The 13923-nt window shown below is 39.3% G+C and overlaps 1 protein-coding gene across 2 annotated transcripts in view; it reads right to left on the bottom strand.

Annotated features, from left to right (window-relative positions):
* The window catches only part of CCDC93 (CCC complex scaffolding subunit CCDC93), a 53247-nt gene that overhangs the window by 2105 nt on the left and 37219 nt on the right, over nucleotides 1-13923 (bottom strand). For both annotated transcript variants that reach the window (XR_015699115.1, XM_087733803.1), the window contains exons 19-22: nucleotides 10623-10705; nucleotides 5662-5699; nucleotides 4157-4241; nucleotides 262-375 (exon numbers count right to left, since the gene is read on the bottom strand). Coding sequence is in view for 1 of the 2 variants with exons in the window: in XM_087733803.1 (XP_087589929.1) it covers nucleotides 262-375; nucleotides 4157-4241; nucleotides 5662-5699; nucleotides 10623-10705 (320 nt within the window). In the remaining variant the exon portion in view is untranslated. The remainder of the gene's footprint in view (nucleotides 1-261; nucleotides 376-4156; nucleotides 4242-5661; nucleotides 5700-10622; nucleotides 10706-13923) is intronic.

Below are 13923 nucleotides of genomic sequence, written 5' to 3'. Positions count from 1 at the left end.
GCAACCCCAAATATACAGCTTGCTCGGTAACAAAGTGAACTTCCCCTGTAGCCTGGAGGGGTGCTAGTCTATCAGTGAAAAAAGAATTTCCAGAATCAAATTCAGAGTCCGAGACTCATGTGGAGATAACCACCACGAGACATCGTGAACACGGTGTGATAATCAGCGTATTAGGAACTCTTGTGCAGATATCAATGCAAATGTCAAGCCAAAATGGGTCACTGAACACTTGCCAGTTTATATTAGCAAAAATGTTCTTACCTCTTTAAATTCTTTCACTGTTTTAAAGTAAAGCCTCTGTTTCTCTAGAAGCTCTAAGTATTCATCGTTCAACTGGTCTCTTCGCATTTTGTTTTCTTGCTTCTTCTTTTCCATCTGTTGGTAAACAGGAAGGATAAGAGATCATATACTGTATAAGGAATACACACACACGTATATACTGTATAAGGAACAACTATCTATAATTGAAAATGGGAGGCAGATGCTTCATAAATTACACCCCTGGCTCGTGCTTTAAATGCAACGAAAATTTAGGCCAGCTCTTAAAAAAACCTGAAAGGCTAATGCTGAAGTCTCGGTACCAGTGGCGCTATAGGTAGCATTCAGAATTAAACTAAGGCTCACACCTCTGCAAGCCAGGAATCGCTCACTGAACAATCCTACCTCAACGATGACACAGTGAAATTATTTAAACAGAAAAACCAAAATGAAACAACAACAAAGTTTTTTGATGCAACACTGAGATCTGGATTTGATTGTTCATGTTAGTTGTATCAAACAGGGAGGGGGGCAGGAGACCTCTTTACCTTCCCGTGCAATGCTGTACTTGCTCAAGACCCACACACAAGCAATCTCTTTTCTCCTTGTGCCAAAGTTGTGACAAACATAACTTAAGTCCCTAAATGTGAAGGGGGTTGGTTCTTACTATAGAACAGAGTGCCGTCCTCTCAGGGGTAGTTCTAATGAAGTTCTTCCATCACAGCATCACAGATGAGTTTGCTGCTAGTCTAGAGAGTCAATTTTCCCTCCCTCCCTCCGCTGCTAGGGCACAACCACATTAAAAAAGCCCTGGTGCGTTCCTCTCCCCAAAAATTATTTTTGCATTTTCTCTGACAGGCTTTCCTCTCCTAAATTTTAATTCCAAAAAAACTGCAAGAATCCCCTAAAGCCCAAACAAGCAGGTCATTCCACAGCAGAACTTGCTGCATTTCTAGATTTATGCATCAGCATTGATCTTCTTGATTCTTATGCCTAAAAGAAACGAGCAGATCCCAAACCTTCCCTGAGTATGAACACTGCTAACAAGGTACGTCTCCTTTACAAAGCCAGCTGCTGTCCAAAACATCAGGGAATCTCTCCTGACATAACTTACCAGAGCCAGTAGGTTTTTAAAGTTATGCTTGAGGAAGAAAAAGCGTTAAATGTGTTAATACAGAAAAAAGCATTACTACATGTGTCCTGTTCCTTTAGGATGAGGCTAAAACCAGCACTGCTAAAACATCTAGGAACTAGATTCTTGCAAAGAGATAAGACCCTATTACTGTCCTTTGATAAATTGCTTCCTTTATGCATGACCATGACAAATCTCTCGACACACTCCTCTCAGTAGAAATTGGCCTGCTCTGTCCTCAGACAGTCTCATGAATATCTGTTATCACACTGAAATGCTTGTTCGCAAGTTACTCGTTCTTGGTGACAAGTATGTCTGATTTCTCCTTAGGCCTCTTTTACGATGCTGTTACAATATGATGGGCTTTGAAAACTGAAATTTCTCTTCAGGCAGAAGGTCTTCAGGGCTGTACAGAAAACAAAGTGGATGCACTTTAAGAGTGAATCGTGAGACTGACTGAGCACTTCTAATGCACTGCAGACAGAAGTCGAATAGATAAGACTAAACCATCACAGGGATGAACAACCCTTGCAGCGTACAACTAGCCCGTCTGTTGAAAAAGTCATCCAACAGACATTTCCTAAGTGAAGAACAAGAAAACTTTCTCTTTTGCGGCAGAGCTGTTCCCCAAGGAACCATGTGAATTGTTAAAACTTTCTTAGCATCCATTTGTTGTTAGTATCTTCACCGGCATTGAGAAATCAACTACGAGAAGGTACCAAATGATTATCTACTCCATCACTAACAATTTTTTTTCTCTCAGTTGAGATAAGCTTAGCTTTTTCATTCAGAAATTCTTGGATTTTTCCATTAGTTGTATCTGCCACCTCCTGCTGATCCAGACACCTGTGCTTAGGAATGAAATGTCACTTGTGAACTCTCTCACACTATGCCAGTGGCCAAACTGCCAGTGCAGAAATACAGCACAGGTGACGTGAGCTGCCACTGCATTCAGCAACCGTCAGAGATGCTGAAAGTATTCTCCCGAACTATCAGTCATCTGACATGATAGCTCCATGTACTTCCCTCTCCCTTATCTGTACGTGAAGCAGCTGGAAGTTTTGATTCCATTGGAAGAGATAGTAAGAGAGTCCAGGATGATTCTATGGACTTCAAAGATTTAACAGTTCAATTGCAAGAACCTGCAGTAAGTCACAGCAGAGCTCCGAGTCTGCTTTCACTCCTTGCATTTGCTGTGCCGTTACCCATTTCTGCGCACATAACGGAGGACAAGATAGAAAACAAAACACTGAACTCCTGGACAGTTTCAATTTGGGGCAGTTGCTTGTTGCAGCAATTAAAATAATGTCATTCTTCAAAAAAGAGAGAAATGTAATTATCTTCAAGCTCATCTTCACTAGACAGAATTGCACTCTTCTAAAGTATTTTCATAATCTGTTTGACACTGAGTCACTCATTATGTCAACAGCCTTCACGACAGAAAGATGACCCGTACACACAACCACCAATACCGCTATTCTTTCTGCTGTCATTTTGTCCTCTCTGAAAATAAGAAGTCATGCAAATGAAAATAACTCATTGCAAAAAAAGGCAATGAACTAGCCACCTATTCAAACACAGCAGTCGATAGTAAATATCATATATTTTTATAGTGGAGTTTATTAGTGCCAAAGAGCGTTGGTACAGCTTGAGTTCCACCCTGTTCTGTTTCGCTGTATACACATGCTTATCATATTTTACATTTGAAGTTTCTATTTAGCTACTGAGATAAAACAGCCCAGTACCCGGACAGACTGCATTTCCAGTACACATTCTAGTATATATTGATTTATAGTCTACCATACGTCCATTTAAACTCAAATAAAGAACAGCTATAATCCACTACCAACAATTTTCTGGCTCTATAGAGAAAAGAATCTCAAAGCCCCTTTATGGGACTTAGGAAAATATGAGTATGTTCACGTATGAAAATAAAGGAGTAAACCAACACAATAGCTACAAGTTAGTAACTACCATTATCAACAGGGATAGGCTTAAGTACTTCTTGTACGCAAATATGCCTGTGGACAGCTATGGAGCACTGCCGGACCTCATGCTTGCATTGCCCCAAGACCACTTCACACAAGTCCACTGAGGCTGTGCTTTTACAAAACAGCCCTCAAATGTTACCAGCAGCAGTTTTGTCTTCTCTGAACGAGCACTAGGGCTCTGCTCACCCACAAACCCCCTTCACTTGCTATGTGGACACAACGCACTCATCAGCAGTGCTGAGTCTCTTCTAAATCAGGTTAAAAACAACAAAAAGAACAAAAATCCACCCGCGTGGATTCAGCAAGGGGTCAGACGAGCGCTGCAACTGGGACAAGGGAAGCTGATGGCTGGGGCTCTGTGAGGTACTGCTGACCCTCTTCAGCAGCAGAAAGCAGCTTCAGTCAGCTCCAGCTGCCTGAAAAACTGTGCCCCAGACGGAGGTCTGACTGCGCCCACGCCATCCAAACAGAAGAATTCTCACTGACTTCAGTAACAGCTGTTTCAAGCATCCACATCACTACACCGCCAATAACGAAGTTAAGGGGTGTAAGCTTCCCGTCCGGAGAGAAGCGTTATAAAACCTCTATCCTACTCTATTCCTTAACATTTCAGTGGTGAGCAGTTTCTTATGGATGTGAAAATAAGTAATACTTGTCAGTTGCTTGCTTAATTTGCACCTCACATAATGGCCTTCTCCATGCACAGTTATTATCCAAGAGGCTTTTCTGAAATAATTCCCAGGTTCTAGCAAAGAAAGCGAGAAGAGTCTCAGACCTTCATCCGATTCTGTTTGATGCCTTCTACAATCTGCTCCATCTGCCGTAGAAACTGCTCACGAGAACCAGAAGATGCCATTGCTCTGGAAAGAAAAAAGAGATAACAACTGACAGGGATGTAGGACAACGTGTCTCATCTACAGTTGTCTTGCATATTTACCCGTGTCCAAGAATTCACATTGCTTAGTGTTCTGTGTAAAAATTCATCTTTTTAGTTACTGATTTCAGGCAGCAGTGCAGCTCTTCAGCTAGTATAAGCTATCAGAGATGGGAACAGAGACTACAGAGCTCATCACAAGCGTTCTCCGTGTCGGTTCAAGTCTGTTCCCCTCTCTCATGTGTTGTACAGAAATAAATTGCTATTAACTAACCAAAAGCACAAACGTTTAAGAAAAGCAGCTGTTGTGAATATGAAGAAGGCAAGTAGAGGACTAGTAGATCAACAAATATTCTAAAAAATAATTTCATGCCCTAATAGGGAAAGCCCAGAAGCAGTTTTAGACTTGTAACGCTTCTTAAACAGATTAAGAAAAATAAAACAAAGAAAATACAACCCCGCACACCCATCCAACAAAAAACCAATCAAAGACCCAGCTGTCCATGACAGCGTTGGTATCTACTGACTGAAGAGAATCAAAAGGATCTCATCACTGAGCAAAACAGATCTACAATCCCTGCTGCAAAGGAAAACACCTAAAATACTTAATTCCTGGGTTTTGTTGTAATTAAAAGTTTTGGATATCACAATAGGAAAAAATAATTTTTAGAAAAATCAAAATCTCTGACCAAACACAGAAGGACAGAAGTGTATTGAAGTAAGTAAAGAGATCATTAATTACGCTGGAAAAAAAGAGAAGCTTCTAATTTCACAACAGAATTATAAAAAGATACAATAGGAAGAATTGTTTAAAACTATTAAACGGCCATCTCCTCCCCCATGACTCTACTGAATTGTACTGTTGTGACAAAAATTCATACTGGACTTTTTTTTGTGAAGTCAAAAAACCACAGAAAAAAAAAATAAATACCGGCTGCATCATAGACTGATATTTGACCTTGAACTTGCAAGGGAACCATGATTTTACCTAAAGACTTCACACTTCATCAAAACCTTTAAATACAGAGTTAGTCTCTAATAAACATGTCTGAAATATGTCCAAGTCTAATGTTTTGTACATAATGTATTAACCACAACTTCACAAAACAGAGAAAAATATTTAAATTAATGCCAGGAAAATTATGACTGAATGATTTCATTCCACAGCTGCAACTTAAGAGGGAGATATTAAAAACATATGTTGGCTATAAAAGTTCGGTAATTCCAAGTCTTTCATTCCCCAAACATTGGCTTAAACAGAATTAATAAACTATTTTATAAAATAGTTTACATTAATTAAAAATTCTAACAATTTTTTTAGACTCTATAACTCAGGCCTGCTCCCAGTTTTCAAACCAAGCATGCTACTCATTTCAACTATCAAGAGAAAAATGACTATTACTTACTGATGAAAGTTGTCATGAATAGAATTCAGTAAGTTAACCTGGGGGGGGGGGGGAGAGGGAAAAAAAAAAAAAAAAAGAAATTATCAATCAATCATAGAATCATAGAATCCCAGGTTGGAAGGGACCTCAAGGATCACCTGGTCCAACCTTTCTAGCCAAGAGCACAGTCTAGATGAGACGGCCCACCACCAAATGATACATTTGTCCTTTCTGGTATGAGTTTTCACAGACAATAAAATGAAATTCAAGTTAAAAAATTGACTATATAGATGTTGCCCTGACAAGCAGTCAGCTACATGAAAATCACCACGAGCTTCTTTTGGAAGAGAAACCACAATCCCTCTGTATTAGTAAAATCTATCCCAGTGGGGAAGCCACAGAAAGCAGAAGCAAGTCTTGGACCACAATTGCAATTTTTTATTTTACTGATGCCCAATTATACCACTGAGAACTTTCCGGCGTCATGACTTTCCAAACTAAAGCAATGAAGTAAAATGGTGTTTACATCTGTTCAACATGCGTTGAAACTTGACATACAAGTAACTTACAGGTACTCATCCAGTGTTCAACAGTGACAGCACACAAGCATACGCTGTGGCTATGTTAGGTTAACATAGTCAGTCTTACTTGTAGTGATAAAGCAGAACAGTTTCACTTAGGCATATCCCTGACTACGCTTACAAGCCAGGCAGGATAGCAAATGAAGAAATATCTTTCAAAAAAACCCCACCAAGCAAAAACAAAAAACCCAAGCAATAACTCCCCACCGCCCAAACAAAAGAAACCCAGGCTGTATTAACAGTACTGAAGATGCTGGCTTTGAAGCGGTTACCAGCACAGCTCTGTCAAGAAGCTGCAACTTAGCTCACCAGCCTGAGCAAAGCATTGCACCGGGAGGGAAAAAAAAAAAAACCCAAAAAAAAACCCCAACCCCCCCCCCAAAAATCCCATAACCCCCCCCCCGCCCAAAAAAAACCCTCCCCAAACAAAAGAAAGACCCCCCCACTTTTGCTTCTGAGACTGGAACCAGTATCTCCACACAATACTGCCAAGACTCACACCAAGCAGTGCAGGAACAGCAGGTGAATTTCTGCACTGCTTTCATTGTGCAGATGAGTTTTACAGGGTTCCAAACAGCCGTGCATCGTGACTCGCTTTGCCTACCTGTATTTTACAGGCTGTTAAAAGATGAACTTCTAAAAAGTACAGAAGTGGCATTTCACATGCATGGCTTCTATTATAAGATACTAACATTGCACTGAATCAAGACAGAAATGGAAATTTATAACATCACAGCAATATTTTGTTGCTCTTGGTATAAACTCCCCCAACTAATTAAACTATAAATTGAATATTTTCTGTGTAACCACCTTTGATTTTTTTTCTTGCTTTCTACATATTGCTGAGAGCACTAAAATTCACCAACTAGCAATTAATGTGATTCTCTCTCTCGGCTTTGAATACTTCTTGCAAATCTCCTCTGGTTAAACCTTCCAAACAGCGTCTCCTTTTGATGAGTATTTAAAAGTGTTCTGTACCAAACAAACCTAAGCGTTGCAAAGAGAATCGCTTTCCCGCTGCTATGGAAAGTTAAACTGATCTCTCCCAAACCCAAAATCTTCCATCTGAATGAGACGGTGAATCTGCACTTGTTCCTGACCTTACTTTGAACAGTTAAACGAATTCTGAACAGACTCCAAAGCAGCTAAGATGTTGAAGAACTCCTGTTACTTAGAGGAAAGAAATTATTGCATGACTCATCAATATTTGCCAAGTCCACATCCTTGCCTCGAGATATTTCCAATACGCACATGTTTAAGAATGTCATTAGTTTATACCGCAAAACATTCAAGTCATGAGAAGTAGCACTGCACAACTATTGCATAGTAAGAGTGCTGATGTGTTACGTTACAGACAGTAAAATCAGTGTATAAACCCCAAAAATCAAAGACATTATGAAAAAATGAGTTTAAAAGCATTTTAACGACTCTTTCACAAAATATGATTAAAGTATCAACCATATTCACAGAGACCTTTCATGTCAGAGCTATAACCTTTATAGCAAAATTCCACTGTATAACAACTCTTGCTATCATTATTTTAAAGCAATTATGCTCAGCGGATTTTATGAAAGGGTTGGTTTTGGGGGGAGGGGAAAAAAAAGGGGGGGGGCTAGAAAAAGCACAAGCATATTCCAGAAATCTTTGTGAGGCACAGATGCCAAAGGCATCTTTTGTACATTCCTAGATAATATTTATTTGCTGAAACCTTGGTTCTAATATTAAAAGCAACACAAGGAAACCTCAACTATATTATACATTTAACAAAGATAAGACTGCATCAGAAGACATTCAGGCCTCTCTCTGTTGTGATTGACATGAAGATAAAAGAAACCCTTGAACAATTTATTTGCCTTTTGAAATTATATCCATGTAAGTGAAGCTTGGAACTAAAAAAAAAAAAAAACCAAACAACCAAACCCCCCAAAAAAGGCATTGAATTATATTGGCAAGAGTACTCCCCATTTATACAACAATGAAACACATCTGCTGCCTATTCTGTCAGCTGGTTTTTATGTGCCCATTTCAAAAACAATCTCTGTACGCTTTTTAAATTTGCAGGCTTGCCCTCAAAATAAATAAATCTGTATTAAACTCTAACCTAGGGGAGAAGTTACAGTAATATGAATTCTATAGCTGCTACTTAACATAGTATTTTAAATCTGGTATACTGTTATCTGCAACAGTGTCGTATTACGTCTTATGAATACATTTCACCATTTGGAATAAGAAAATAAAACCAATGAAAGACCACCGAAAAACAAAGCATGTGATAATCTTCTTACAGACTTCGGTAAGGCATTTGCCAGGAACACTGGCAGCCATTATGCCACCCGCTCTTGCGCGGGGATGCAGGTTTACAGCATCCTGTAATACATACATACAACCTGCATCCAGGGTTCCTGAATGTTCAGCATGTAACTGACATTACACGGTAGCATCACTGTTGGTTTGTAAGAAGTCGATGTTCGAAAAACTTTCAAGGAAAATTCGTAATGGTATTTTCAGGAGACGAAAAGGTAAGTTACACTGCTAATTCCAAGATAGTTTATTTGAGGATCTTAGGGACCATCACCTAGAATAATTTTTAGAAACAGCTAAACTGAAACCTCTCCCAGAAATTCGGTATTTCTAGAGCACATGACAATCTTCACCACAGGTTAAACTTTGGTAAGATCCTGCTTTGTACTGATCGCTGACCTAACTCAAAACAGATATACACACACCAATAAAAAAGCCGTAAGGCTCAATTTCGCACAGAATTTAAGATTTTTTTACATATATTATTCACATGCATTGTTAAATCACCTAGTCACAGAAGTTACTTTTGAATTTATTGTGACGCAACTTGGATCCTGACATCATTCATAGAGCAGTATAATATTTTTCTGCAACAGAAAGGGCCAGATCTACCCTGACACTGCAGTCATGCCTTAAAATACTTCTATCAGGGTAAACTGGGGAAAGTTAAAGTTTAGAATGGTAGTGTGAAAACAGTATTCTGTTCGTTTGGGGTTTTTTTTCCATCATCTTGGCCTCCAGAAAATCTGTAAGGAAGCCCAGTTCTTGTACGTTTGCCAAAGGAAAAAGCTATTATGTCTCTGAGTAAGTCCTGCACAGAAGTAGAACATCGGTGAGCTTTGCAGCAGACTCACACGGTGCACTTCCTGAGGTTATCAAAACCAGAACAGGTAAACTGTACTCAGTTACTGTAGAACTAAGGAGGAGAATCGGGAAGGGATGAAGTTGTTTTTTTCCCCACAGTTAACACGCTCTTGTACGTGCCTAACATTACTCCAGCCTAAAGGGCTGCCGTTTGCCAAAAGTTCGCCCTGCTCCCCAACTACCCCTCCGCACAGTATTACCACAGGTACAGTACCTGCAGCATAGGTTAATTGTTAAAGAGGATTTCTGTATTTAAACCTATTCCTTCAGTTGTGTTTTGTGGCAAGCAACTGTTAGGATCACCGTCCGCTAAAGCAGCTACATAAATCAATGACTTCTCTGAATTGAAAAACTGAAAACTACCTAGCACAGGTATTAGAATCAGCTGCCTCATGGAAGGAAATGGTTGCTCATCATCTTCAAAACCAGGAAATAAAGTGTCTTTACATAGTCAGGAATTTGACTACTGCTTGTCTCATAAACTAAACAAATATGTCTAAGTAATAAAAAACTAACTAATCTGTTCTTATTTTATTAGAATAAACAGAGAAGCCTGAAGTATCAAAACATTATATATTTTAAAAGTAATGTCATAATTTTTATCAAGTCTTGACTGCTCGTATTTATCCACCTTTACTGAAGTCACATGCTTGTCATTGCAAAAAAGAAAACTGACATCACTCGATTAAGTTGTCCCCAGGAAAAAGCAAAACTCTGTAGAGTAGGGAGAGAAGGGAGGGAAAAAACCAAGTCGCTTTCATGAAGACTACTCTTCTGATCCTGATCCAGTACAATCAGCAGCAACTTCAGTGTAGGCAGGCTCAGACCCTGCGAACTAAGTCTGATGTTTCTGACAGCAGCTGGAATTTACCCTCCAAAGTTACTGACTGTGGCATTGGTTCATAATAAAAGATATTGACCAAAAAGAGAGAAAGAGGGTAATTTGGTCCTGGGATACCAAGACAGAGATATTTGCTAATCAAATGTTACTTATGTTTTGTGAACATAGTGAGTAGTTGAAACATGCTGTACTAATAGCGCTTCTTTTACAACCCAGACCATTTCCCCCTCAACATTAGAAACATTCTTATGAATCAAATGTTTCATTTTTAGTTACAAAGACTGTTAATTCTGCTCCGACACCACTGAATATGGTGAAAGTAAAGTAAAAAAAAACCTCTTTATCGCCTTCTCCACAGACTGAATATTTAGAAAACAGTAATAACATTTTCTTACCTCCTTTTCCAAATATACTTTCTTATCATCCAGTGTATTATAAAGAGTAAAGAACTGCTTCGTTTCTTTGTGAGTTGCTGAGACTGCAAACAAAAAAAGGGTAGAATAATAAAAGAGCATGAGGTGAAATGGAATCTGTAAAAATACTTCGTAGGCTTTATATAATAGACTTTCCACTATCAATAATGGAACACACTCTTTAATACATTCTGGAAGAATATTCCCTCTGCATGTAAATCTCCAGCAGGGTTTGCAGCTATCAGATTTTACGCGAACACCACAGCTTAGTGTTTAAATTAAGCCTCAACTGCTGACAATCCTTTATGTGAACATATGTTGGCACTATCAGCTGTGCTTCCTTGCCACTGTCTGTTCATCCTGCCTTCATAAGCTTTACCCTTACACCATACCGGTTGCTGTGCTGCTAACAGTCGCCCTCGCATAGCTTGCCCATGGTGGTAGAGACGCACAGGCTCAGCAGGGACAGATAAGAAACAGAGAATCTGATAGTACTGTCTGGAAAACAGTGCATTATACTATGTATTTCAAGCTACACATGTGCAAGGTGCCCAAGAAAGCTTTTACTATTTTAAAGCCTTTTTTTCCCCTCTTCTTACAATTTATTCATGCTGATAGGATTAAATAATACTTTCTTTTCAAATAATACTTTCTGGTTTAGGTGATTATAGCACATGTTGGTCATAGCTCAGTGGGGAAGGTAAGGGTCAGACATGCATTCCCTATGGATCATACATGATGATGACTGATACTCAAATCTGCTAAGTCTTCATCTATTCTTTAGTTTTTCAATGCCTAAGGAAACGTAAGGTATTTGTGATTCCCAAGGAAAGAGTTCAACAGAGAAGGACAGTTGGCAAAAATTATTATGGTTAATATATTAAGCACTGTCTAGAATCCTGAACCTGGAAAAAACATATGGGTTAAAAAAGATCAAATGATTTAATAATGAAAATTATTCTAGAGGTCACGGTTAAGCCAGATAAACCTGAGATAAATCATGCTCTGTACATTAAACTCTAAAGGCTAAAAAGTTGCCAGCTTTAACTAAAACCTTTACTGCACTGATGCGCCGGACTAAGCTTTTGAATGGAACCACTTACAGACAGCATGGCCTCCTTCCCGTGTCACAACATCATTAACCGTCCAAATTTTTAAAGAAAGCCCAACTCCTGATTTGTACAATTCTGTTCTCCTGCTGAAGCCCAACAGCAACCCACAGCTCAAAGCTGAATGTTTTAGTGACAGAAATCCAGCAGCGGCTACTTCTGCAGTAGCAAGATGCTTGGGACCAAGGGCTTTCTGATTGCCACAGTAGGATTGTGACACACGTTCTGCACATGCTGTAGCCTTGAGAAGCGTACGGAGTACTGGGAGCCTGAAAGCACTGAGGAATTCAGAAAAGCCTGGGACAGGCTGACAAATCAGTAAGGGCTATTCAGCACGTTCCACAAAGATTTCCCAAATGCCGAGATCAGGCTGCTTCTTGACAAACCACACGAACACAAGGATCACCACCAGGCCTACTTCAGGTGCGCTCTCCTAGTTAGTTTGGTTTTTGCAGGACTTGCTGCTGCCAAATGGAAGAGGCCTTTCCCAAACCATTTCCTTCCTGCAGCTCTTCCCTTTCTTGCAGTAGCTCTGGTAGCCACAGATCTTTTATGAGTGGATTCCACATACCAACCCAGAAGAAAACTTTTCAGGATTTCCACTGGGTTAGAAAGTTGTACCAGCTTATGGAGCCTCACGGGCACACACCAGAGCCCATGTGAGGTAAGACAGACAAAGAAAGAAGAGCAAGAAGGAGCCAACTGGCTCTTTAATTCTCCTGAAACCACGGCTTAATGTTTTCCAAGGGAAGAGGCTTCAGTTAGGCCAAAAATAAAGCAGAGAATATTGGAACTTCAAAGCATTCTAGTACAGAATCACTGAGGTTGGAAGGCATCGCTGAAGATTGTCTTGTCCAACACACCTTGGATCAAAGTTCAAAAAAACCCAGGTTCTGGCAACTCTAAAGATCACCTGAATCTGGCCAAATGAAAAGCTTCTAAAAAATACCACAATTCACACAAAGACTTGCTAGAGTTTTTCAGCTCATTTTCCCAAAAACAGTTTACAATGCAGGTTCCTAGCCACGACTGAGCAGTGTGTTACTGAAGTTACTACACAGATTTTGTACTATAGAAAATAAAGTCCCATAAAATTCAAAGCATCTTAAATCTAAACCCAAAGCTGCACAAGTCTTTTTGACCTTAATCTTTCTGTACCTCATACATAAATGAAGCCCCCATCTTCTGAGCAGGCAGATGCTCTGACCACAGATTATGTGCCTGAATTCACTTAGACATGACAGAGAAAGCAATCTGTAGAAAATTTGATGAAAGACAACAAAGTGGTCTTTATAGCTGGATTCGGTTAAACAAACTGCATGGCACATAAGCAGCAAAGCGGGGAGAAGGAAGTAGTGCATTTGTACTCACTGAAGAAGCACATCTGTTCCATGCGTTGAGTTAGACAACACACATGGAAGATAGCACATGACTATGGCACTAGAGATGCCTCATCAGGGCAAGGGATTTGAATCAGAGTTAGATAATTTTAGAACTGCTCAACCTTCAAGAGCTTGGTTCATACGCATATTAGTAAATGCAGAATATCTTTAAAACATTAGCTGTTCTTCTTGGTAGAAACTTATTTCAGCTTATGCTAATGCACAAGCTACATTAAGTATACAGCAGTAACTATACTGGTCTGTCATCAGTTTAATGGAATAATTTTAAAATTTCACTCAGTTCTCATGCTCCATACCATCCATGCGCAGCAAATGCATACCTATCCAAAAAGTCAGCCGAGCACATTTCCCCATTTTATAACTTCTTATCATAAAAAAAAAGTTAAAGATAATTCGTACTCTGATGCTACCAAGATACTGCAGGATATTTATAAATCAAAAATGAAAGAAAACAACCCCTTCAAGAAATTGCCTTTACTTTGTAGCTCTTGACATAGTTTGGCTCAGAACCAGATATCTCACGTCAATGAAAACAATGAAAGCAATCTAATGTTAAGAGCAATTAATTAAACATAACAAATTTACAACCACCTCATTTGTAAATGGTGAATTAAGGACTTTCTAAACACACTGGTCATTAACCTAAATGACTGAACCTGTTGCAGACAAAATTTACTGCAGAGATCTTGTGCATCAAGTCTTGCCCTCAGGAAAACTCTTATAGCCAGCTTATAAAGCCTGGAAATAGGGTATATAACATGAATACCAGAA

Source organism: Nipponia nippon, unplaced genomic scaffold (genome assembly GCF_047370975.1).
Source record: "Nipponia nippon isolate SJK-2023a ecotype South Korea unplaced genomic scaffold, ASM4737097v1 scaffold_5, whole genome shotgun sequence".
NCBI lineage: Eukaryota > Metazoa > Chordata > Aves > Pelecaniformes > Threskiornithidae > Nipponia > Nipponia nippon.
The sequence above is the reverse complement of the archived record's forward strand: the minus strand, read 5'-3'. Positions and strand labels throughout refer to the sequence as shown.